The sequence below is a fragment of the Calonectris borealis genome, chromosome 1, assembly GCF_964195595.1.
Source record: "Calonectris borealis chromosome 1, bCalBor7.hap1.2, whole genome shotgun sequence".
Lineage (NCBI taxonomy): Eukaryota > Metazoa > Chordata > Aves > Procellariiformes > Procellariidae > Calonectris > Calonectris borealis.
Window position 1 is genome coordinate 164,630,448 of NC_134312.1, and position 26,186 is coordinate 164,656,633.

At 37.6% G+C, this 26,186-nt stretch overlaps 1 protein-coding gene across 2 annotated transcripts in view; it reads right to left on the reverse strand.

Annotated features, from left to right (window-relative positions):
- GPC5 (glypican 5) overlaps nucleotides 1–26,186 on the reverse strand; it is a 769,104-nt gene that overhangs the window by 728,311 nt on the left and 14,607 nt on the right. For both annotated transcript variants that reach the window (XM_075138505.1, XM_075138510.1), the window contains exon 2: nucleotides 21,469–21,630. In XM_075138505.1, the coding sequence (XP_074994606.1) occupies nucleotides 21,469–21,630 (162 nt within the window). The remainder of the gene's footprint in view (nucleotides 1–21,468; nucleotides 21,631–26,186) is intronic.

Here is a 26,186-nt window from a genome sequence, read left to right on the forward strand (position 1 = left end):
TTTGTAGGGCACCCCACAAAGCCAATAGAGAGAAGCAGAGTCCTAACTGAAGCAGTTGAACCTCTGTTTGCACAAGGAGTCTAAACATAGATGTTAGAAACCAAAATATTTAAAGACAGTTAATATGCCTCTTAATACCCAAATTCACAGCGGCAACCAATTTCCTGCTGAAATCGATGGGATTTGATACTTCAATTCACGTTGTCTAACTTCAGGTACCAATTGAGGTACTGAGGTAGGAGATGAAGAAGCAGGCTGATCTTCCTCTGCAAGTACCTTTCTCTCACTGTTGACCATAAAGGAGCCCAGGAAAGCTAGGCTCCTAACTTAGGTGTCCCAGTTAAGTGGAAGAAAGCTGGGTTTTGATACCTTTGTGGATTTAGTCCAGCCACTCAAATGCACTCCACTTAAGTACAGAGAGTAAGGACTCTCGTGGCCCTAGGCTCTTTCTGTTGTTAATGGAGAAAGGTGTCTCCAGGAGTCTGACTTTGGTGCACTGCATTATCCTTTCTCTCTGCACACTACGCTGGAAGTTAAAGTCCCTAATTTAGGGCAGAATTACTTCCAGCAAATTTTCTAAAACTTGTAATTACTAAGTGTGAGCGGACAACAGTAAGAAATAGGTACCTCTCAATGGCAAATTCAGATGACTTGTCTTAGAAAAGCTCAACACATCCTCAACAGATGAATTAATTATCTCAGTGGTTCCACCACTCAGCTGTCTTGAGTGACTCAATGCCAAATCACCATGCTATCAAACTAATTTCAGTGAGGTGTACCCTCTCCACTTACCACCCCTCAGTTAAAAAAATATAAATCCTGGACTTCAAAGTCTTCACACATTCTATGTATTAACAGGAGGATGGGACAAATACCTATCCTTTCTATGAGAATTTATAAAAAAGAAAAAAAGATATAACCTGAACACAATCGTGTATGTTGCAAACACTCCCGCTTTTTCTGTACCAGAAGAGACAACATAAATTGAAATTTGCTGGATTACTGTGCTTGTAAGTTCAGAGCTACAGTAGAAAAAACTGTTTAGCTATAAAATGTTCCTCAAACTACTTTTCCTTCTGACTGATACTGCAGGCATTCAACATAAATAGTTTTAACTTTTGAAGCAAATGTAACCACAATGGGTTTTTTTATTCTTCTCAAAAGAGAAGTATTAGAGAAACTATATTTATAAACCATTACATGCAATCTTTCATGGTTATTCTTAAGGGAGCTTTAAGTGAAAAATTTATAAAGAACAGAGAACATTGTTTTTCACTTTCATGTATTTATAAGTGTGAAGGAAAGGGTCAAAGGCAAGAGTAGAATTTCTCACAATACTTTCCTTGTGAATAACAGCTGAGAAGTCTGGAAAGCAAACTAATTGCTTAACTTTCACATTATCAACAAAGCTGTCTTTTGAAAGCACAGTTAAAATCTCGGTCATCTGTTATGTTTGATCAAGTTAGTTTTGACTGAAATGCTCTCACTGTCTAAAAAGAGAGCTCTTTATTAGAGACACCTGAGAAAATGCTTTTTCTTTTGACTTCTAAACCTTTTTGGGAGAGGATGCAGGAAAAGGTAACCATAAGTATTGCCATCAGAACAATCTAAATGATGAAACAAAATGATGTCTACTTAGAAAAAAGTACATTAAAACAATGAATGTACATTTATTTATGCTATTTTGAGTTTCTGATACCTTAACACTAAACATTAAGAGCATGTGATTCTATCACTACATTCGGCACATCAAACAGAATTCATGTTTCAAGTCTTCATCCACATCAAGGCATTGTCCAACACCCCCCTTGATAGGATTTGAATCTGGCTCCTAGGTATTTCAATGAGCAACAATATCTGGAAAATTTCCAAAAAATACCTGACTACGTATTAGTCCATCTGTGTAATTCTACCTCTGACATCAAATCTCTCTTTGCAGGAATCAAGATACTTTCTAGTAATTATGGGCCTTTGCTGGCCTCTTAACGGAGCAAAACAACTGTGTAACTTCAGTAAAGACCCTAAAAGGATGCCACTATATCACATATCTACTTGTTCTCACTTGGGAAGCCAGAATCCCGCATGCATTCCAGTAAACTAGAGGCATATACTACGCCCTTCATGCCTGCAGAGTAAAGAATAGCTTATTCTCCCAGACTCATTGCGTTCAGCTAATTCCTAAATAGCAGTCTTAAAAATGCTATTGTCCATCAGTTCCACTGCCATCAACACTACTGTCAATAAAATCTGCTTAAAAGCAATTTGAATGGGATTCAGCTACCTAACCATAAACATATAGTGCCACTGGAAGAGCCCCAGAGTACCCGTGATAGCCAGGAAGACGTGGCACAGGATCTACAGGAGACCTGCACTTCTCCACATGAGCCCCTGAAGCCAGGTAAGAGGTTCCAGGTCACCAAATATAGTATTAGATGTTTGCGCTTAGGAAACTACATCACAAAAACTGCTTAATTTGTATAACACACAGGAACAGAACAGTTTTGCTTTTAAAACTACTGATTTTAATCTCAGAGTCAAATGAAAGCATTAACTAAAAATAACCAAAATAAAAATAGATATAGAAAAGAAAGTTATGAGCATAAGAAGGAACACCACATACACCAGACAGGAAATGTACATGCATGAGCAAGAGAATGAAGTATTCAACTCAAAGAAGTACGATTGATATAAAAAAATGGAAGGAAGTAAAAAACGAACCAGGACTTCTCATGCTCTGCGAGCTGGCTATGAACTGTTATCTTTTTGTGACTGGATACTTTTATGGCTGAGGAACTCAGCAATCTATCAAAGGTGTTATCAAGGATTCTCTCTAACCTGAGAGTGACTACCACCCATGTTTCCTTGGCAATAAAACAGGTTTTATCTTTGCAATAGATTTTTCTGATATTGGTGTAAAGATGATGCAGACAGACAACAATCTCTTTTTTTTAAAAAACTTATCCATAGAAACAAAGGAAAATTATTAAAACAAAAAGTCTGTACACACACTGCAGCATTCTCCTGAAGTTAGATATGCTGAGTTTCCAAGGACAATATTTGGGAATGAAGTTTAATCTTCTTCCCTGAAGAACACATTTCTCCCTCCAGCTTAGCAACAAGCCTTTCAATCACTTTTTAGCTCATTTTTCAAGCTCTCCTATTTGCAGGGCCCTGGCTTTGTCCTTAGCCAAGCCAGTTGTTTGTGGCCTCCTCAGGCAAGGAAGAATATGATATCTGTGCTGTCCATAGACACAAAAAAAGCAGCAATAGAATAGCTCTGAATCTCCATGTTGTTAAAATATCTAACAACTAAAACATTGCCTGTTTTCTTGAAGATGTATTAAAACCAACAGAACTGGATTAACTCTTTGCACACATCACTCAGAGGAAAAGCAATAAAATGATTGAAGTATACGTAAGTATTGATTTTAAAAAAAAAAAAAATTCAGAATCCCAAATTAAGGAGTAAGTGCTCTGTTCCCCTCGAAGACATCTTACAGTTCCTATGACCATCACCACCTTCTTCTCACACATTAACCTTCCTTGTCATGTTTCTACCTGCCCATAGGCCTCACAGGCCTTTCCTTAACACCTTTTATATAATAAACCACCGTCACAGCTGTGTTCTCCCACAATGATGGCTGCTGTGGGTCTCTGTCCTGTGGTTTCTGAAGCTTATGATACTTAGATTCTCCCACGAATTTCCTTTTACAAAATTCCTTTGTTTTATGCTGAGCTAAGCCCAACCCACACTTAGTCGTAGGTCTGTTTTGAAGAGCCAGTGCCTGGACCAGGGATATGCTGGTCTGGTCTTAAGGAGTCTTGAACATACAGTGTCATTTTAAGAAAAAATCTGCACTCAAAAGGCAATCCAAGAGGATAACTTGACTCTTCCAGCACTACTCTGACTCTGCTTCTTTTTTAATGAAGACAGTAACTTCAGTAATCACTAAAATCCATTCCAAGCGGAACAGCTCGCTTTTGCAAATCCTCCATTACTAAAGTCTACCACAAGATGGCTCAACTGTACAGATGGACCAACTTGTGTACGTCTGGCTGTGTTCCACCAGTCAAACTATTATAGTGCTTGAAAGATACATGCTTCTCAAACATCTAAATAAATAAATAAATACATGAAGCAAGCCCCTCCAGTCTCTTCATTATGTTTAAAAGGCATGTCTATTCTGAAGGGAACCCCACCTAAGGGGTTCCTGTCCCTTTTGGACCCCAACTATGTAATGCAAGATGAAGCAACTTAAGACCTACAGAGGAGTTCGCACAGTGGGTCTATCTCAGCTGGGTTAGGAGACACCAGACAGTACAAGAAGTTGCCTGCTGGGTTTGCAATCTTAGCAGGGCAGAACAGGCCTGTGTCTGGTCTCCTATTTCACGAATGCCTAGGGAGCACTAGAGATCAGGAGCCCTGGCACCATGGCAGGCTGGCATGGATTTGGCAGCTAACGCGGACTTGGCAGATGGGATGGAAAGGAACTGTGCAAGGGACTGCTAGAGCCAGGGCAGCAATGGCAGTGGGACACTACAGGAGGTGGCTGCCAGTGCAGGGAACCTCCTCAGAAGTCAGAGTCAAGACTACGCACAGCTGCACCACAGCAGACAGTCCCTGGCACACAGCCTGCCGAACCACGGCCAGCAGAGGAGGTAACCAAGGGGATTACAGAGGGAGAGTTACACGAGACCTTTATTGAGACATCTGCTATGTTTAGGTATGCTAGCACAGTCAGATTTTGTGCAGTCACCAATGATGTTATGGAAAGATTCACCTCCTCCAGTTCTGAACCTTAAAAACATAAAACAACACTGCAATACTAGCTATGGCTAAATCTAGGCTAAAGTGTCCTGGCTCTCTCAGCCTTTCCTCACATGAAAGATGCTCCAATCGCCTAGTCATCGCTGTGGCCCTTCACTGGACTTTCTCCAGTAGCTCTGTATCTCTCCTGTACTGGGGAGCCCAGAACTAGATGCAACTCCAGGTGTGGTTTCACCAGTGCTGAGTGGAGGGGAAGGATCACCTCCCTCAACCTGCCAACAACACTCCTCCTAATGCAGCCCAGGAGGCTGTTCGTGGTCTTTGCCACAAGGGCTCATTGTTGGCTCAGGTGCAACTTGGTGTCCACCAGGACCCCTAGGTCCTTTTCTGTAAAGCTGATTTCCAGCTGGTCAGCCCCCAGCATGTACTGCTGCATGGGATAACTCTTCCCCAAGTGCAGGACTTGGCATTTGCCTAGGTTGAACTTCATGAGGTTCCCATCAGACCATTTCTCCAGCCTGTCCAGGTCCCTCTAAATAGAAGCAAAACCTTCTGGTGTATCAGCCACTCCTCCCAGTTTTGTGTCATCACAAAATTGATAAGGGTAAACTCTGCACCATCATCCAGATCATTAATGAAGATGTGGAGCAGGACTGGACCCAGTATTGACCCCTGGGGTACACTGCTAGTTAGTGGCCTCCAACTAGACTTCATGCCAGTGATCACCGCCCTTTGGGCCCGGATGTTCAACCAGTTTTTAATCCACGTCACTGGCTGCTCATCCAGCCCATACTGATCAGCTCCTCTGTATTCTTCCCAGGTTACTCATCCTTGCTTCCACTCTCTGTATACTTCCTTGGTGTGTTTGAATTTTACCAGAAACTCCCTGTTCATCCACATAGGCTTCCTGGCATTTTTGCTTGACTTCCTGCTTCTTAGGATGAACTGCTCCTGAGCTGGGAGGAGGTGATCCTTCAATACCAACTAGCTTTCTTGGGCTGGCTTGCTTTCTTCCCTCCAGGGCCTTATCCCTTCATGTAACTCTACTTTTATTACAAGATACTATCCTAATTTGTGAAAAGGAGAAGATTTGAAATCAATATCCTGGCCGCTAGCAGTTATTAAATATCCCAAGATTCTGTGCAAAAGTAGCTTTGTGAAAACTACTTACCTCACCATAGTCCTGCTGCAATATACATCCTTCTCATTAGGTAATTCTCATTTTCCATTTAAATATCATGTATTTTTTCTCTATTATTTGAGTAGCAATCATTTTACCCAAAGAGATTATTACATTTCCATAATACACAAAATTTATTTTTGTGAAAGGGTCACTGCAAAGCACATGAACTGCTTAACCTGCTCTAAAGCTCTCTCTGAAGTACTAGAAGATGTCTTAAATGGCCTTCTGCCATCTTACCATCATGATATAACATACATGAACATAAAGGCAGATATCATCAGTCTTCAAGATGTTTTGATGAATTAAAATGAGAAGCCTTTAAGAATTTGATCCCCAGAAACACTAAATAATCTCACTTCCAAAAATGGTAATAAGGATGGCCAATCTCTTGCTGAATGAGGCTACTCTACTCAAGATCACATAGGCTACGTACATTAGCAAGCTCTGTGGTGTAATAGGAATGGATCTACAGAGTGAAACAGTTGGTGCAGATGGACCAGTGTTCACACTACCTGTATTCTGGAGGACTTTATTTCAGACAGATTCTAGTTCCACAGATCCCATGCCCACTAGCAGCTGAAGAAAATTAGATGTAATCCTGAGAGGCATCTTTCAGTTTAGATTCATCTGTAAGGAGTTGAGCTTGTGAACTATGCAACTGCTGAGTGATGCAAACGAAAGCAGAGCCCGTAAGGGCAGCTGGGAGAATCCCTTCAAAAGACCTCTCCTAATTCAACCTAAATTGCTAATGTAAAGACACCCACACAAGACTTCAGAGCAGACTTTCTGATTTCTCCTGTCCTCTATTCTAAGAACCCAGCTTTACTTCCTTCTCTTCTCTCTAAGCAGAAATACATCCAAGAACAGACATACCTATTCAGTTTAGGCACCCACATACTGAGGTAGTGTTGAAAGATACACACAGCTGGTCTGTATCACTGTCCAGAATCCAGCTACACTTTTAGTTGCTTAACTCAAAGTTTAGGCAGGCCTTACACAGACTGTATTGCCCCAGAATGACTAAATGACTTCTTAGTTCATGTAGGAAATCTATGGTATTACTAAGGATTGAACACTGTGGTCCAGTCTAACACTTTATTGAAAGATACCTGGTATGGTATAATTTTAAAAGAATAATTATCAGGTTTCCAATCAAACTACTCAAAACTTACTAAAAAAAACCCTGGTGCTGTATTAAGCTTAAAGAATCATAGAATCATAGAATCATTTAGGTTGGAAAAGACCCTTAAGATCATCAATTCCGACCGTTAACCTAGCACTGCCAAGTCCACCACTAAACCATGTCCCTAAGCACCACATCTATACGTCTTTTAAAAACCTCCAAATAGATAGATAAATAGACGAAACCACTAATGTATATACACTGATACATACAAATCCAAACATTAAGTTGGATTCAGTCTGGAAAAACACAAATTCTCTTCTTTAAATCGGGAAGGAGCCAGGTGGGGTTCCTCCTTAGGGTCATCAAGCAGTGTGGGCGAAAACACCTTCCACTACTCCTGTGAGAGCTCAGCCAGCCACCCTCTGGCCTGGGATGCAAGATTCTCAGGGTGGGAAGGAGAGCAGGCAGAAGAAACCTAGCTCTAGCTTAATCATCAAAAACTCAGATAAGGGCATAAAGACCTACTGATTTAGTCCCTGCTTCCAAGACACAGAACAAGGATGCCATGTCAGTGTTGGAAGCATTCCAGTTTCTACTGTTGTTCTGAATCCACTGGCTGTTTAAAATAGTACGGAGAACAGAGTCCAAGTCCCCCTACTGTCCATTTCTAGATAGGCACCTTTTCCCTCCCTGAATGGAAAGGGACAAAGTACATGTTTGCATAAAAGTAGCATAATTAAAGCATCAGGGAAGATTTTTACCATTGTGCTCTCACCAGGTAAATATTTAGAAGCAGCTGCTACATCTAATTTTTGAAAACTTATCAAAGCAACAGGACAAAAAAGTAAATCACAAGTAAAAATGCTAGTCCTTTCACTTAACACATTCCTCAAAGGTCCTCAGAGGCACAAGTTTACTAGGTTAACAACAACAACTAGATTAGAACAGGCCTTGGTCTTCACAGTGCAACTAGATACCGGTGTTGGAAATGGATCTGGGAGCAGACAAAGCAAAACACTCTTCAAAAACTCCTGAAGTAGAACTTAATTGAGACAGTATTGAGTACAAGAATTTTCTTTTTGGATTAATTTTCAGATATCTAAAGTATGCTATCTAATATGGTACTGTTCTTACAACTCTGGTGACCTAATGACATAGATAAGATCAGGATTTATAGATAGAGGTAGTATCTTTTTAAGAGCTCAAAAAACATAGTTGAAAGTTTATCCACTCAATACAGATCATAAGAGAAATTACCTCTATCACAAACCTTTGTGTAACTTATTTTATATAATAAAATCCAGGAAAAATTAGAATTTTAATGATACTTTATATGATATAAAAGTCATATTTTGTCATCCTAGCATTTGTTTACCTCCTTCAGCTAGGTATGTTCTCAATCTTATATACTTACCACAGTAACAGAGTCATGAATCACAAAAGATAAAGTGGAAAGCAAAAACAAACAACAGCTCAAAATAATATTCACTAGAGAATCACATATAAAAAATTACCTGGTTTCACTTAATAAGTAGGTAACTTATAAGGCATGTTAAGTTTTAGCCTGCTAAAGAAAGGAGGCAAAATATTATTTCATGTAAGGTAAAGACACATTTAACAAGTAATAAGTAGTCACGGCAGCTTGCTTCCAAAGTTTTCTTTTCCTGTAGTATGCTACGGATTTCATTTGATAACCTGAAGAGGACTCCGGGGATGGGGGTTGTTTCTTCATGGTGAAATAACAGTGTTGAAAGATTTCAAGATGCTGAAAGTATCTTAGCTTGGTAAGAAACCAAGTAGTTGTCATGCACAACCTTTCTCCATTTGTGACCAAATAATAAAATGTTGGCCAAAATCTTTAAAGTCCAATTTTGTTGTAAAATTTGATGGTTTGAAGTTCCACTGATGGATCTCAGGCTTTAAATACTACTTTCTTAGAAGCTGGAGCCAAATTCAATTAGACAGTATGAATCATGGTGAAGAGTGCAAAGAGAAATGGAAGAAATTTTGGCCATTATCTCTTTTTAAAAAAAGCCTTAATGAATAATTATACAAAAACTGTCAGTACAGAGCAATAATGTCAGTGGCGTACGGATCTGTGATGTTGAAAGAAATAAGTGAAAGCGACTTCAAGACTTGAATGTATAACATGACTTGATACTCCTAAGCCTAGCAATCCACAAAGGATTCACACTAAGGATACAAAAATGCGTGGGTCCTAAGGTCCTTAAAAAATGTTTAAAGCATGCGAAGAGAATTCAAAGTAACCATAAACACTTGATGTGATATTTGTACTTGAGAAGAATTTCATGATACACATACCACACTAAATCCCACTTAGTTGTAAAACTGCTTGGAGAACCTGAATAACTCAGTGGTCTTTCATTAACTCTCTGCATGAGGAAGAAAACTGTGGGGGGATGTGTGTGGGGTAGACTGTATTCAGTTTTCTGATTAAATTGACATTATTCATTTTTTGAGGAACCATTCTAGTGCCAGACTGTACTACGATGAATGCCTTCATACGTTCACGCTCACCATTTTTAAGACTAGAGTAGGATCGTAGAATCTGACTGCTGTAACACACCTTGGGCCTGCAAAATATTTCTTTACAAAATAGGGCAGTGGCTGGCATTTGATTACAGCACGTCTTCAAAAGCTGATGCTAAACCTGAACTGAAGAACTTGAGGTGGGGTTGATATTCTGTCATCCCCATAGATAGCCTGTCCCAGTGGCTAATCACCTTGACTATTAAAATGTATGGCTTATTTCTCATCTGAGTCCATCTGGCTGAGCTCCCAGACACTGGCTGTTGTTATGGCTTCAGCTATTAAAGATCTCTTTAGTACCCAGAATATTGTAGCTACTGATAAGCTATAAAAATAAAATTCCAGAACAAAATATAGACTGAAGCAACTCTGAGAAGTCATCAAATCTCTCATTCTTCCCCAAGAAAGGATAAACGACAACTATAACTTTCCTGACAGATGATGTTGAGGGATTTTTCTGTTTAGAAGTTAAAGCGCTTCAATGACAAGGGATTCCAAAGCCTACGTCAGTAGTCTACTGCACATGGTATTCAAAATGCAGGAAAACATGGATTTATGTAACAACATACAATGGCTCCTGCTTTGCTATCTGTTCCTTTTCTAACAGTTCCTAATATGCTATTTACTTTTTTAACTGCTACAAAGCATCAAGATGCATTTTTCACAGAATTACCTATCGCAATCACAAGAACTTACTGCTGGTCAACTCAGAGAATTTCACTTTATAGAAGAAACAGGATTTATTTTCCCCATATATATCACTTGACATGTAATTTTACTGGATTTTGTTTGCCATTTTAATTCCTGTTTAGCCAGTCTTGTAAAGCCTTTCTGCAACTTTTCGTATTTGGCTCTCTTCTGTATTATGCTGTATAACTTATGATCATGATGAGCGTTGCTTTACTTTTTGTTCCTTCTTCCAGGCTTTTTTTTGCTCTATGTTGAGCAGCACACACCCTTGAAGAACGCTTTGGTGACCTCCCTCCACTGTAAGAATCAACCGTCTCTTCCCATACTTTTTTGTTAACTTGTTCTTTTTTCCCCACCCCTCCTACCCCCCAGTTATTCAGTCATACAAGGATTTTCTCTTTTATCTTTTATCTTGTTTATCTTGTCTACTAAATACCTTTGTTAATGGACTTTGTCAAAAGTTTCCTGGAAGACTAATCAGAGTATAGCTACGTATACAACGCCAAGCAAGTTAGCTCCCCGGTTCATTCCCATCTACCTTGATCATCTGTATCGTCTAAATGCCAGTTTGCTCCTAAGATTGACGTGAGCCAACTTCTACCCACTGAAACAAAACCCCACTTCACTCCAGGGACCTGGGACTAAAAAGCAGTACAGGTGAGTTTGGCTCCCTCCAGCCTATATGGTTCACCATCACTGTTCTAGCAGCCTTTGCCACTCAAGCACTGCCATTTGCCCCAACACCACACCAAGGGCATGCAACACATACATTTGATGCCATGCTCTACAAACACTACTCTGATGGATTTACCATCATTATTTCAGACATCCTCAAGCAAAAAAGAAAAACCTGTGAAAATAATGGCATGTTGCAGAGCATAAGGGCAGCAAATGGTACAACTCAATGCCATGCACATGGATGTGGTAAGTCTACTGTGGAAGCGCTGGCCTAGATACTGCTTATGCCGGGATATTGCATATATTGCATATGCGCCTCAACAAAGCTGGGTACCTCCTCATGGCCAGAGATCACCCTGCTTAGATGCATATACCAGTGTAGATTTACTTAACAGCTCACATTGACTGGATTCATATGCTGAGCCCTTCAGAAAACTAAGTATTTACTCTGTGAAAGTGGATATGAAGTAACAGCAAAAGAATGCCACTAACATTTAATCCATATTAAATACATATGGATGACTTCTGAAGTTTAAGGCAATGGGAAATCTAGATGTAGCGCTGTAGAGCAAAACAGCACATGTTTTTCCCCAGGATTTGTACAAACTCTAAAGTTTCGAGTCAGGGTAACCACTTTTACTTTTTTCTATATTATTATGGGAACAGAAGGAGGTTAGCTTTTTTTGAGAAACTACTTATACTTTTAATTAAACTTGACATGCTCTATTTAGAATGTTTTTCTTGCTTCATTTTGCTAGAACATCAAATAGACTTCTTGGTCTTCAGAATTTTTATTTTAATTTTTCAGGAAAATGTTGTAATGCTGTTCACACACTGTATGAGATTTTACATTTTTAAATGGTAAGTAAAAAAACGATCACTTGTTCTGAATTCTCAACATACACAGTGAAAAGATGCCATGGTTGTCCTTCTTTCACTGTTTCAGTAGATACTTGCATGTAAATGGACTCAGTTAGGGAACTACTCCTTACAGCTTCTAGCGGTAATGCGTTTCACTGAAATTTAAAGCTAGATGATGCAAAGAAGAGAGGAATCCTAGTCTCTACAACACAATCAGATTTTCTTTTCTTCAGGTTACATAAATAGTACTGTCCTGATTTGAAGAGTGGAAAAGAAACTTTCTGGATTCTCTACAACCACCAGCTGATTAATTTGATACACTAATTTCTTAATACTGTCTTTAACTTCCTCCTTGCTTTCTGATACTTAAAGTCATTTTAGGTTGTAATCTCATCAAGAAAGGACTGTTGGTTATGGTGGTACACTGCGCAGGTGAGGGAACTGAGGGCGTAAAGTTCTATAGAAAAGAAGAAATTAAAAAGACCACACCTATTTCCCCCTTTCTCTCTTCTCTTTTCTTCCTAACACCCTAATTCTATACTTCTCTCATTACTTGTCTAAGGTTTGGCTTTTTAGGATTTATTCATTTCTGGTTTGTTTATTTGTTTTTTTTAATCCATTCCCCAGTTGATTGTCTTCATCAGTACACAGACATAAGCTGATGCTTGGATATTTTTTAAAGATCTTTAATTGACATGGATATTTTTAATTATTTATGTCAATAATATAAGTGCTTTTGATTGTTTTAAAAGAGGAGCTGAGTTTTAAGAAGATATGCAAAAAGCTTGAGCCTGGGTGCATCTTCCCAAATCTGCTTGACAGTATGCTTCTGTTCCAGTTGCATTAGGTACCATAGCAACTGCAAGGAGGGAAGCTGAGTATCAAAGAACTATTTCAGCTAGGGAAGCAAATCTGTAGTTAGAAGCAATAACAAACCTACGATCATGATTTTTTTTCCGCCCTACTACCTTGTCTGTTCTGATCTAATTCAAAAAGTGTGATGTTCCTGAAGAGCAGCAATTTGAATTGCAATTTTTTTTTCCTTTCCTCCCTCAGGCTCCAGTGACTGTTCTGTAATGGTGACATTGTCTAAGGCTTTAATATAACTTAGTCCCTTACTTTTAAAATATAAATATACACTATATACAGTTTATGTAAGTAAAAACCGTACACTGTTAATGTAGGTGTAGTCATCGGAGTTACTTAACTCCATTTAAAACAGACATAGAATCGTAGAATCATTAAGGTTGGAAAAGACCTCTAAGATCATCGAGTCCAACCATCAACCCAACACCACCATGCCCACTAAACCATGTCCCTAAGGCCCATGTCTACATGTCTTTTAAATACTTCCAGGGATGGTGACTCAACCACTTCCCTGGGCAGCCTGTTCCAAGGCCTGACCACTCTTTCAGTAAAGAAATTTTTCCTAATGTCCAATCTAAACTTCCCTTGGCGCAACTTGAGGCCATTTCCTCATATTTGATCTTATCTCCTTTGACCATTATGGGACCAATTGCCCCTACCTCACATGTAGTAGACACTAGATATCTGAAAAACTGAAAGAGTGAACTTGAATCTTTCGCCCAAAATAGTGTCATTTGCTTTTCTCGAGGTTATGCAGAACATCCTCCATGGGATCAGCAGATATGACAGAGGACAAACAGGACCAGCACCTCTCTGTAGCTGTAGGCCTGGAGGATGGACAGGACACCCTATGACAGATAAAACCGCACTAGATAGGTGCCTGTGTGCAGCTGGATCAAGCCCTGAATCTCATCCCAATGATTTACTGTTAACACCTTTGCCTGTGGGGGGGTCACACTGCACTGTATCACTAATCTTTTTTGTTCTTATGCAGTTACCTTCTCTCCTCCTCATGGTCCCCCTTCTAACTTAGCACTATTTCATCTTCCATGTTCTTGGCTATTTTGTCTCACAGTAACACAGCACAGAGAGAAGAAGCAAAATTAAAGTTCTTTAAACCAAAGGGGTCATTAATCTGTTTCACAGTAAGGACTAAGTGCAGTGAGTGCAAGAAGGGCTATATTTAAATCTTAAATCATAATAAATACACAAGAAAACATTATCTTTAAAAGAAAACAGCACGTTTATGATCACCAGGTGTAAAAGAAAGAAAAAAAGCCAGCTTAACGAACTATTAAATATAAAATGGAAATATTAAACTAAGAGCTAAATCTTTCCCAAGGGGGTAATAATCACTACAAAATTTCCCTAAATATTAGCTTCTACCTAATAACACAATAAAGGAAAAGCCCTTGCATAAAAGAAGTTACAGATTTTAATCCTCTACTCTGAAGGAAACCCGTAAATTAGATGGCTATTTCAATTTATTTTTAAAACACAAGAATAAGTCATGAAGAATCAAGTCCCTCATGGGACTGATCAAAACGGAATTTGCAGTTTCCTCTACTATGCTGACAATCATTTACAATAAAATCAGAATGAGAAAGGGAAATAGTCTGTGGGGACCACTGAGCCAGGTAATAGCTTCCAGTATAACACAGTCACACAGCAGAAAGCAAATTAAAATGTAAATAGAATTTTAATATGGTTGAACTAGGCCTTACTTTGCTTACAGAATTCTTGCTTGCAGCTTTTAAGTAACATATCAGGAGTGACAAAACTAAATACTCCTTGGTGATAATCAGATATTTTACATTACCAGCAATTTGTTTAAAATAACATGAGGTTAAAACTGTGTTAGGCAAAAGCAAGAAAATTAGCTTACAAACTACTTAAGTTTGAAATTGCCATGACATAATGGAAGCACAATGCAAAGCCACGCTATAACTTAAAATCTCTAGTCCCATTCTGTACATCTACAAACCTTGCAAATTATAACATTACCCCATCTTACAAATCACAAAAACATAAAGAACAAGGAATACTTCAAATATTTAATTATTTTTAGATATTTAACGATAAATAAATATATTTATACATACATACTGCATTTTACACAAGCACAGAACAAAGACATGCTATACTCCAATATAAAAATAACACATTAATTTGGTTTGAAAGAAATTTTCTCAGCCACGTAACAAGCCTGATCCTGCAGAACATCTGCTGTACTTTGCACAAGTTTATCTCATTCAAAACAAGCAGCCAGCCCACGACTGTCACAGTGGTGGTAGTGGAGGGGAACATCCATTGGAATTTAGATGCATCTCTCTTCATTCTTTAAGAGAAGTTAGCTAATTGGCTGCCATTCAGCACATAATTCCTTCTTTTTAAAGTCCTGGTGACTGTACAGAATCCATTGAAAAGGGCAACAACAAAATTGATGAGATCTGGAAAACTGGAAGTATATCCAGCCCAGAGTTCATACATGCCTTGAAAAAACACTTGTTCTAAGGTGACTCAGGCCTGGCAAGTGAAACTGTGCAACTGAAGACTATATTTATAGATTATACAAATAATTAAAAATACTCACCGGAGCAGCAACGTGCGACCTTCCTTTGTTGCAGATGAGTACCCTAACCGCTGAACTACAGAGCTAATTTTTCACTTTGCTTCTGTCCCAATGAATATTAAGTAGCTATACAGACCACAACAGCTGCAATAGGAAAGTCTAAGAGTTATACACTGCAAAATAAAAAACCTAGAAAACAGCCAACTCTCCTCAGTAATCTGCTGTATTTGTAGACGCTATCCAAGAACCCTACATAAATGGCTACTGTACATGTGCTGAACGGCTATGCAGATGACCCACAGAAAATCTGTAGCATTCTGTACTGTGAACTGCTATACATATGCATTTTAAATGCACTGACAGAGTGAATATAAAATGTTCTCTTCTGGAACTCCAGGATGAGCAGATCTCTATCACGGCACTCCTCTAGTCTGCACAGACTTAAGTTCAAGCCTCTAATGCAAGCTGAGGTTTGCAGATTTATTAAAAATTGACAATATTTGTATCAACACTCTTTTAAGACCCAAAGTACAGTTACCTACAACAGCTGATGACCTGTTTAATATTAGTAAAGGTTTGTTTCATTACCACTGTTAAAATCACTATGTCACCCACATCATGACATGAGACGGACGTACCTTTCCGCTTCATTCCAGAAAAAGAACAGAAAGAAAAATAGATAATCACTTCCTATTTTGCATATAAGCAAATTGTCACATGATAAGCAAAGGGGTGAACACTAGGTTTCACATTCTCCGTACAGCATCTACTTGCACATTTCTGCCTCTCTGGCAGGAGGGAAGTAGTTCACCCTGAGCAGTAAGCCAGCTTTCGTTTACGTCAGGATAAAAGCAATCACATCCAAGTAGTTGATAGGCTGGAAACTCAAATATTAGCTTATTGCTCAATAACCTGCTCGTGTTCCCAGACCTTACGCCCTTGAGCTACATTAGACAGGGTAGCTGTAACGTTTCAGAGAGTAGGGAACTTCTGAGGGCTGTTACTTTGGTGTGTATAATATACACATTGGGGCACAGCTTCAGACATCTCAGTGTAGGTATCTAAATATTTGAAATCTAAGTGTCCAAGCTTTCATTGCAGTCAAGGGTGACACGGGGCTCAGTTCAGTTGTCTAACCATAGGTTTCTAGTGACGTTTGACATGCCCTAAGGTATCTAGCAACAACTTCAGATTTTTTTCCCCACAGGAGAAAAAATTTCCTTCCAGGTTTTTGTTTGTTGTTCAGTTCTTTTTGGGCAGATTTCCTGGTTTAATTCTCGCTTTATTACTCATCATTTACTTTTTAAAGTACAGGTGTAGTTATTTACAGGAAAAAGTCAGTATTTGGTTTGTTAAATTTTGTAATAATGTATTTATTTGATTAATTCCAATTTGATGCAATTCTACCCTCCCTCACTTTTCCTATTTGCTGTTTTGACAAGATGGTTTTCTAATTAAAAATGTCACTTAAAATGCAATTAGATTTACCTTCTTTAGATGTAAAAGCATCTACCTTTAAAAATTCTACCTAAAACCATATAATTTTAGTTCACTTTTGCCGGGAAAGAAAATTGTTTTTACCTCTCTCAAAGCCTTTGCAAATGCAGTAGATGATTTCACTTCTCCTAAACAGTATGCCAGATTCACTGAGATGCAATTTGAAAAAAATGGGGCTAAAAATAAGACTTTCTATATTATCAAAACTGCAAAATTCCTTGAATTTCCCATGTGGAATATGTAATGCATAACTGTAATTACTAAGTATCTATTCAAGTGACAGTGTACAGATTTAGTAGCTCTATACACAACGGTTCCACTGTAAGAATGATAAATAATGAAATAATATTTAATGTACAAAGTTTTGAACAAATTGATGTTCTTTTAATACTGAATTCTAAATTTAAACCCATCTGCAAGCATCTTCATGGCTGAAGCAGTCCACCCGTTATGTTATAGTAGAGAACTGTGTTATCTTCTTGGAAAGAAATTAATTAACCTTTTTTTGTCAGATTAAGCTTAGAACTAGTTAAAACATTCAACTCCTTTAACCTTTCTTTGTAAATCGTATTTTAAGCCTGTTGTAGGGCTTAGAAAAGCCTGTTGAGCAGTTTAATCTATCCCCTGGCCCAAAGCAGAATCAGTCATATGTACAACATATGGCAGCTGTTGTCTTGTCCAGCTTGTTTCTAAGATCTCTGGACATGGAAACTCCCCAGAAGTTTAATCAAAAGCATTTTAATATTGTAATTGGAAAATATTTCCTCATATTGAGCCTACATTTCCTTTGCTACAGTATGAAACCATTGGTTTTTTATCTACTACATGACAGAGTGCAGATAACTACTTTCTTCTATGTAGTTACCACCTATGTTTTTGAAGGAATAGCGTAATTCTTCCCTAGGTTTCTCATTTTAATGGAACTAGGGTTGTCCATTTTTTTAAGTTACAGGTTTAGATTTCAGAGCATATTTTTGCTCTCTTTTTTCCAATTGGTCCATGTCTACCCAAAACTGAACACTGGTTCTCCAGTTTATCAGTGCAAAACAGAAAAGTTTCAGTTCACAAACCTTCTCTGCTGTCTTTCTGATTAAAAGTCCTATAACGGTAGTTGCCTTTCTCACAACAGCATGAAACTACTTCTGTCAGCTTTTGATCTATCATTACTCCCAGAACTTTTCCTACAGAACACATCCATTCCAAGTTATGCCCCATCCTGTTATGTCTTCCACTCTTTCTCCCCAATTAAATTTAGCACCTTGCATTTGTTCCTGCTGAACAACATATTTTTCAGACTTTGGCTCCAACATGTCAAGATTATTTTGAGTTCTGTCTTTCAACAAGACTTGACTTGCTGATATTTTTTCATTTTCTTAACAGGGAGAATAAAAACACTAAGTTAAAACTTTCCCACATATACTTGGAAATCTAAAAGGCTACAGAAAATGCTATCTTTGAAACAACACTAAACATTCATTCTAAACTACCAACTTTATACTGCCTTCTTCTGTTGGAGTTCAGTCTTCTTTCAAACTCCCACATTTTGCCAGCAAATCAGCTTCCCAAAATTCTCAGAATAAGCAGGATGCAGGCATCCACAGTGGTGTGAAAATGAAAACTTTCTATAGCCGCTGCTCCCAAGGGAATAATGCTTTACATTTGTACTTCATAGTTTTTTTCAAATGTACGAGCACTGCATGAAGTATAAAAATTCTAAATTAGTATACGTCTGTACTGATCACTGTGTTACACAGACATAAACCAAAATAGTAGGTAGCTGGTACTAACAAAAATACGATTATGAAAAAATCTTCGTGTTCACCAAGTATGTGAGTCTGAACAGTCAGCTTAATTGTAACTCAGGTATTATTGCAACTAGGAGAAATAATTAACTGATGATAAATAAACATAGGCTAGGACAAGAATCCATGAGCACAAGTGCACATCAAAAAACTACAATTTAAGAAAAGACTGATGTGGTGAAAACTTATTACAGAAGCCCATTAAATCCCTGTGTATATATACCCCAGGAAGGCCTGTAGCACAGCATACATGTATGCAAATAAGTATCTAAAAGATAAGAATAAGATACAATGGCAGTAAATCCCTCTAGAATGATAAAAGACTTGCTTGCTATACAGAAATAAAACTCAATTAATAATGAAATTTCAAGTATTAATCTAAATCTCCAGATTTCTGCACTTACAATAGCCCCTTAATGCTATGTTTTATGTATATATAGACATACTGGGTCCAATTCTAAGTTATACTAGCATACTGTTTATCCTGCTTTTGTATTATAAAGGAATCAAAATACCATCTGAATAGTCGATTTCTGAAGTTAATATGGTTTGTAAAACAGCTTTGCTCCTTAGACCAACCAGTGGGTATAATAATTGTCCTGCAGGATTAAAATTCTCTGCTTCCTCAGCCCATAGGGGAACACGATCACAGCTGTGGGGAAGGTCTGCAGAGCAACAGAGGACGAGGAGCATAACTCTGGTGAACCAGAGACATTTTTGAGACCCTCATCCCTCAGTATAACAACAGAGTGACAATCAGGTCTCTTAGCCTGTCCACTTTTTTGACCTTTAATAGAATCATTCAGTTTAACTTAATTAACAGAAGTTGGGATTCACAGGTATTTGGATTTTAGCTTATTTATATCACACTTATAAAGAATTATGGAGCCAAGAAAGAAGAAAATGTTGGCACTTCAAAGTAGTTCTTTGCATTGCAAATGATCTAGAGGGCAATGTATTATTTGAAACCATAAGTGAGATACAGCAGCTCTTGCTGAAAGAGTTTTCTGATCTTCAAATCATTCTTCAGAAAACTTCACAAACAGAAAACAATTGAATCAGTGCCAGGGCAGATTTAGTTTTACAAGGATGAACAGATATTCCGTTATCTCTTATGGCTTACCATGCTACCAGAGAAAGCAGCTCAGAAGATTACAACACATTTTCTAGTTCACACAATTTATTTTAGCTACTGACTACAACTTTATCATATTTAAATGTAGTAATTGTACTGTGACCTCAAACAATATGATATAACAGTTTGACTTCACTTAATTCTGGTCTAGGATAAAGTGAACATTGATCTATTGTATAGTAATAACTTCACAGAATAACATGACACTGAATCAGGAAAACCTGCTTCAATATACTCCAGAAATTACATCACAAAAGCATTAGAGTTTTCCTACATAGTAGTAAAAGTGTCAGGAAATGTTGTGTTGAAGAATGCAGTTTATTACCTCTTTCTTACAGAGGTAATACTTGCCAAGTCCACTGTTTTGGTGACAGGTTGCCACATTCATAAATGATTCACTGTTCCATATTTTAAAATCAATTGTACAGTACTAGAGTTGCCAAATATAGTAGCACAAAGAAAAGTCCATTTGCTTTCAGACTCTACAACCTAATTATTATCTCTTTTTCCCATTCAACCAGACAAGCTGCTATCTTGTTCTGTGTCATACATTGCTACTTTTTAAAGGGTTACGAGCTGTGCGGAAAAATAGTGAAGTGACACAAAATCTGCTATTCTGTTGCACAGAGCTCCATCCCACTCCAAATCACCAGATTCTTAGATGACTATTCAATTCCTCTCCAAGTTGTTGCAAACCATAGCGATTTTTTTTCCCTTACACAAAAACTGGCACTGCATTGTGACATAGAGAAGGGTTGACCCTGGTGGTGCTTGTTCCTCTTCTGTTTGGAGGTATAGACAAGGGTGGGTGGGTGGGTGAGTGTGTGTGTGTGTGTGTATATATATATATATATGTCTACAGCATATAAAATAAAGGTTAAAAAAGCATTTGTTTTTATAGTTACCACTAGAATGGAAATGTTATGGCAATCCCTGTACAGCATTCACAATCTTTTTCTCAGTTATTTTTAAGGCCCTAAGTACACATTAATAGACAAACGACAAGACTGTAGGGCTTTGTTCTCAACACATGTGAACTCTATATGCCTTTCTATCACATACAACCTCATACTGCCACTATTTCTCACATCTTCCCAGCTCCTAACCAATTTCTGCATTAACTTATGCCTTATTAATTCAAAGAAAACTGAATTTACTGCAGGGTAATTGCTAAAAAGCACTCCCACCACCAGCCCAAATAACTATTAATTTATCAGATAGCTTCCTATTGTGCATTGGAACAATTGTCACTCAGCCTCCCTTTTTTTTTTAATTATTTTTAGAAACTCAGAAATTTTTTTTAGAAACTTACAAAACTAGAATCCAAAAATGAACCTCAAAAACAAAATACCCAAGTATTTCTGTTAGAACAAAACAAAGAACATGGTGGGTGGAAATACTAGAATAACAAAATCTCTCTTTTGTAGCTCTCCAGGCAATAATTCTGCATTTTACTATCGTCCAAATTAAAGAAGTTCAAAAGGAATGCCAAGTTACTGGTTTACAATTTAAATCAACGCAATTTCTTACTTTTTCTCAAATATCATTTTTTAAAAGTCACAAATTCCAAAAGCAATGCAGTTTCTAATCTATCATGATTTAATACTCCTTCTTGAAAGCATAAAAGCATAGGGAGAAACTAAAAATTAACAAATAACTTTTATTACATGCATAAACTAATCAAAGATGAAAATCAAGAAAAGCATGAACAAGTTTGGAACAAAAAGCAGAAAGCTTACCTTGAAAAGCAGCTGCATTATGAGATATTAAAAATTTTAACGTAGCGCTTGATGTTTGAAGCACTTGCTGTATATCTTGCTTTGCTGCAGTCTGATACCTTTCTTCCATCTTTTTGGTACAGCATGTTGGATTTTTAGAAGTACAAACCTGGAGATCAGCCCCTAGAGAAAGAGATAATTACATTGATTACTACAAAACAGAAGTACGCAATACACAAATACACAGAAAACAGTTACTTCTTTTTTTAACATACATATAGACACATAAAAGAAATACTCAAAGCTTTAAAGACATCTGGTCTTGTTAAACAAAAAATAGAACGGGATACCAACTAAAATTCTGTGGGAAGAGTACATTTATTACGGTTAATTAATGTCATATAATATAATTTCCCCAACACTGTAATCTTATTCCAGCTATGAATATTGCTAACTGATGTTGGTAAAATACACTGGATATGCATTTTACGTCATATAGAATACTGAACTGTTGGGCCAGCTCATGGCTGGCACTCTTGCTCTTCTGTAAATCTTGGGCTGGAAAGAGCTAACTACTGCTAAACATTACAAACACATCAGTGGAAAGCCCATTCCTGATAGGAGCAGTCCTAAATTCCAGTCTAATCTCTCTTACTGTGTCTTTGTCTAATGTCTGACATTCCCGTGTATCTGTCATGCCAATTCACTACTTCGCTAACAGGTCTGGAAATGTTCCTAGAAAGGAATACCTTTTCAAATTTGGGGCATGCTGAAATTCAAGAGGGGCAATTCAGTGCTGTTGTAACAGCTGTCTGTTTCTTTTTTTTTTTTGTAACAAGCATACTCAAGCATGAAAATACCTTATTCATCTTCCTTGTTATCATGTGGTACTTGAAGTCTTTTTTAGACTGTATCTAAACAATGCTTTCTAAAATGAGGAAACACATATTTCATGAAAGAAGAAAGATGTGAGAATTTAAATTATATTAACACAAAATTCAACTGTCCAATCCAAATTCTGTTCTCAGACACACTGTTTCACTGACAGATATCACTAGATTTCTAGCAAATATAGTGAGAAAATTTTTTTATCTGCTTTGTGGACTAAATTCTAGTTCTGTGGTTGTGTGGAATGCATCATTCTTTCTTCTTAATAGGTAAAAAGGGAAGATCATGATCGAAAGAAAAAAAACTTTTGAAAGTCAAAACTTAAATCCACATTGCCCTTGCTTCTATACTCGCTTTCAGCTTTTACACCATCTCTTTGTACTTAACCTTTTATTTCCCTACCACTAATCCTACAAGACTTAACATTCCTTTTAAATCTTTTTTCTCCCTATTTTTCTCTGATAAATCATTGTAAGGTAGTATGAATCTAGATATGGGGAAAGGAAGGCCTTACACATTTTGCACCCTACATATTCCACTAGTTATCTTATGTTAATCAGGTGTTTTAAATAATATATTCCAGAAAGCTAAGAAAGAAAAGTTAAGCTACCGAGGGCTGGATTGTAGCATTCTGGAAGAATGGCAAAATGTTTAGATTCATTACATCAAACTTATGTCCCTTTATCCATGTGTTGGTTGAAGCAATCCTAATGAAGGGATTCCTGGCCCTGGAACTTCACTTCAACTACACAGTGGGAAAAAATGTTATTATTTACATACAGCAATCCCAATCCTGAAGCAGGAACCCACTGTGTCATATTTAGACAGGTAGAAAAAATCTAGAAGATTCCTTAGAAATCACATTTAGAAAAGGACAAGACCAGAATGAAATATGGACCATAAAAAAAAAGGGAGTTATCAGAGACCTGGATGAACACTTGTCTCTGCGGTACTACACAGAAGTAATTTGATTCCCATGACAAATAAACAAGCTTCCCTTGCTCATTGCAGATGATATGGTCTTAGATTTGCTGAACATTTCCTTCTAGCATTGGTGGTTTCTATCTTCACAATTCCTGGTCCCTCCATTCAAAAGCAGGTGTGGAAGGAGGATACCTTTGAACCTTCAGTGTTAAATACTACAGAAGTTCTCTTAATTTTTAAAGGATCTTTTCTGATTCATGCTTTAGGTCATATGATGTAAGTTTTCAGGCAAAACTAATTCATTTTAGTGAGAAGTGCTGCTCAGGAATGGATATAACTCCATATTTACGAAGACAAAAGTTTAACTCCATATACAAAAGAACAATTTGCTGCTCATGGTAAAAATGTGTGCCTTGAAATAAATCCATTTCACAGACATAAGCAACAGTAAGTATCATTATGTTAAAGGAAAAGCAGTAGATACTTTAAGAAATCCTACTACCATACAGAATTCACAAATCGGAGATTGCCTTCATGGTAGCATGCAAAAGCAAGAACGTAACCTCTGGATGTGAAAATGAACTAAGGCAAGTGATATCTCTGTAAATCTCTTTGAAGTGGTTTCCAGTAGCAATTTAACAGACAGTGATTAGTACACCTACAAGCCACAGCCCAGGAAGCTGAACACCTTCACTATCACAACAGAAAGTTAAAACTCTGTTCTAATGCAGATATGAATCACTGGACTTCTGCAGGTATTAAGAAATTTTATTTCTTAAGTGTTAAACTATTGCTACAAGCTATCTTTTTCCTCATACAGCTTGATGGTTTTGAAGGCTATTTATCCTCATCTATTTATCCTCAACCCTCTATGTAAAAATAGAATTTCCATGTTCGTCAGTATGTACATTTTTACAATTTACAAACTAAGTAATTTCTCCTGGCCGGCTACTTTTACAAATCTCTTGCCATGTGAAAACTTGCATATTCCATCCTCTGACATTCCATTTCAGCCAAAGAATGAAAATAAAGCTGCAAAATTAAGGTGGTCTGTTAAATGATCTATTTATTAGCTACTCTAGTATTTATGTTATGCATGCCAAAGAAAATGCTTAGTGTCAGAGCCAGCCTTAAACAAAGTTGCTTGCTTCCAAGCAACATTAATGAGCATCTTAAAATATTTTTTTTGAGTATGAAAAATACAGTTCACTAGTGCTCTACAACCTCAGAATCTATGCCTCTCTCCCCTCCATCTCCTACTGCAAGCCCCATGCTTCCCCAAGCCAGATTTCAATCCTTTGACCCCCCTGACTCCAACCTCCCAATCCATTCCAGCTCTCCAAACTGAGGTCCCCACACTGCTGACCATCCTTACCTCCCTACAGCATTCCCACACTCCCAGTCCTGACACCACGACCCCACCCCCAAAATACTGAAGACTCCTCTCACAGAATCGAATCGTTTAGGATCCCACTTTTCCTCACAAAATAATGGCGTGCAATAGTCCAAAACGCAGCCCAGGATAAAACAAAACAGACATACGTACATCACGTAAGAGCAATATAATGCAGATTAGCTGCTCTGGGTACAGGCCTCTCTGCAGAGGGCAATTGCTGCAGTGCAGCTAAAACTCAGTAGAAAGTGGGGAAGGAGCTGCAGTGGGAATGGGCCAAGTCATGGGACCCCAAGCAACCACCTCAGATGCTTGTCCTTAAGGCTGGCCACATCTAGGGTTTAAAACAGGCAAAGCTGGAACTTAACTACATGAAAGTTTGTTTTTCTGCAACCTACAGCTGTAGCTCTTATGACACTTGCTTAAAAGTTACATCTTTTTATCAGGACAGTGGCGATGGCTTCAGCAAACTTTGGTTCTGTAAAGAGATAGCAGGTTACTCAAGGGAATGGGTCAAGAGAACAGATTAGTGGTGCATGACTCAAATCAAGAAATGTAAGGATTAAAGCTATGCTAATACTACCTGTTCCAGGGATGACTTATGCTGCATGTATATAAAACACATATAACTTCAGGTGCAATAACTCTAATGCAAAATATGTCTAAGGTGATGTTGTTTAAGGAAATAAAACACTGCAAGTTTCCATTAATCCTTTTAAATTCTCTTGCTCATGATTAGATACATTTGCTGTCATACTGAATACTAATTAATTTAAATATTAGCTACAGTAAATGAGAATTTTAAAATAACATACTGTTAAAACAGCAAGCAGCGAACTGGACTAATAGACCACCCACCTACAAACAAATTAAAGGAATGATAAATAAGCCTGCAGCAATATTTACTCATCATACCAGAAAGGTCTATCCACGGGTATGACACACAGTTCTCTCCCTCCCATTTTATTTTTTTTTATTCTCAAAGAGTTTATCACACAAAGAATATCACAGTACGAGACAAGCCAAGCTATAGTCTGTAGTATGCCAGCAGCAATACACCTGACAAACATCAAGAGAAAAAATGTTTATACTGATAGCAATATTCACAGTATTGCATTACAACAGCCTTTTTTCCTTTTTGGTTACTGAATATTATCTTCTGCTTGTAACAAAAAACAACTCACTACTGTCGAGAAAAGGCAGGCAGCTACCTAGTCATGTAACAGACACTGTAAAAGAGAGGAACTATGTTATTAAGTTGTTTGGACACATTTCAATGCCATACCAATTTCAGACTTACTATATTCTTTATTCCCCTATACATGTTCTTTAGGTTCTTTTCTGAAAAGGAAAGGCTTTATTTATGTTTACTTGTTTAAAAATAGATTCTCTATTTAATTTTTTGTAATTATTTGTGCATATGATTTCTCTTTATTAACCTTCAAACAAATCAGCAGAGAGCTAAAAAAGAAAGAATTAATCATATAACCTGATCTATTAGTCTTTATCTGTTGGTCACACGTTGACAAACCAA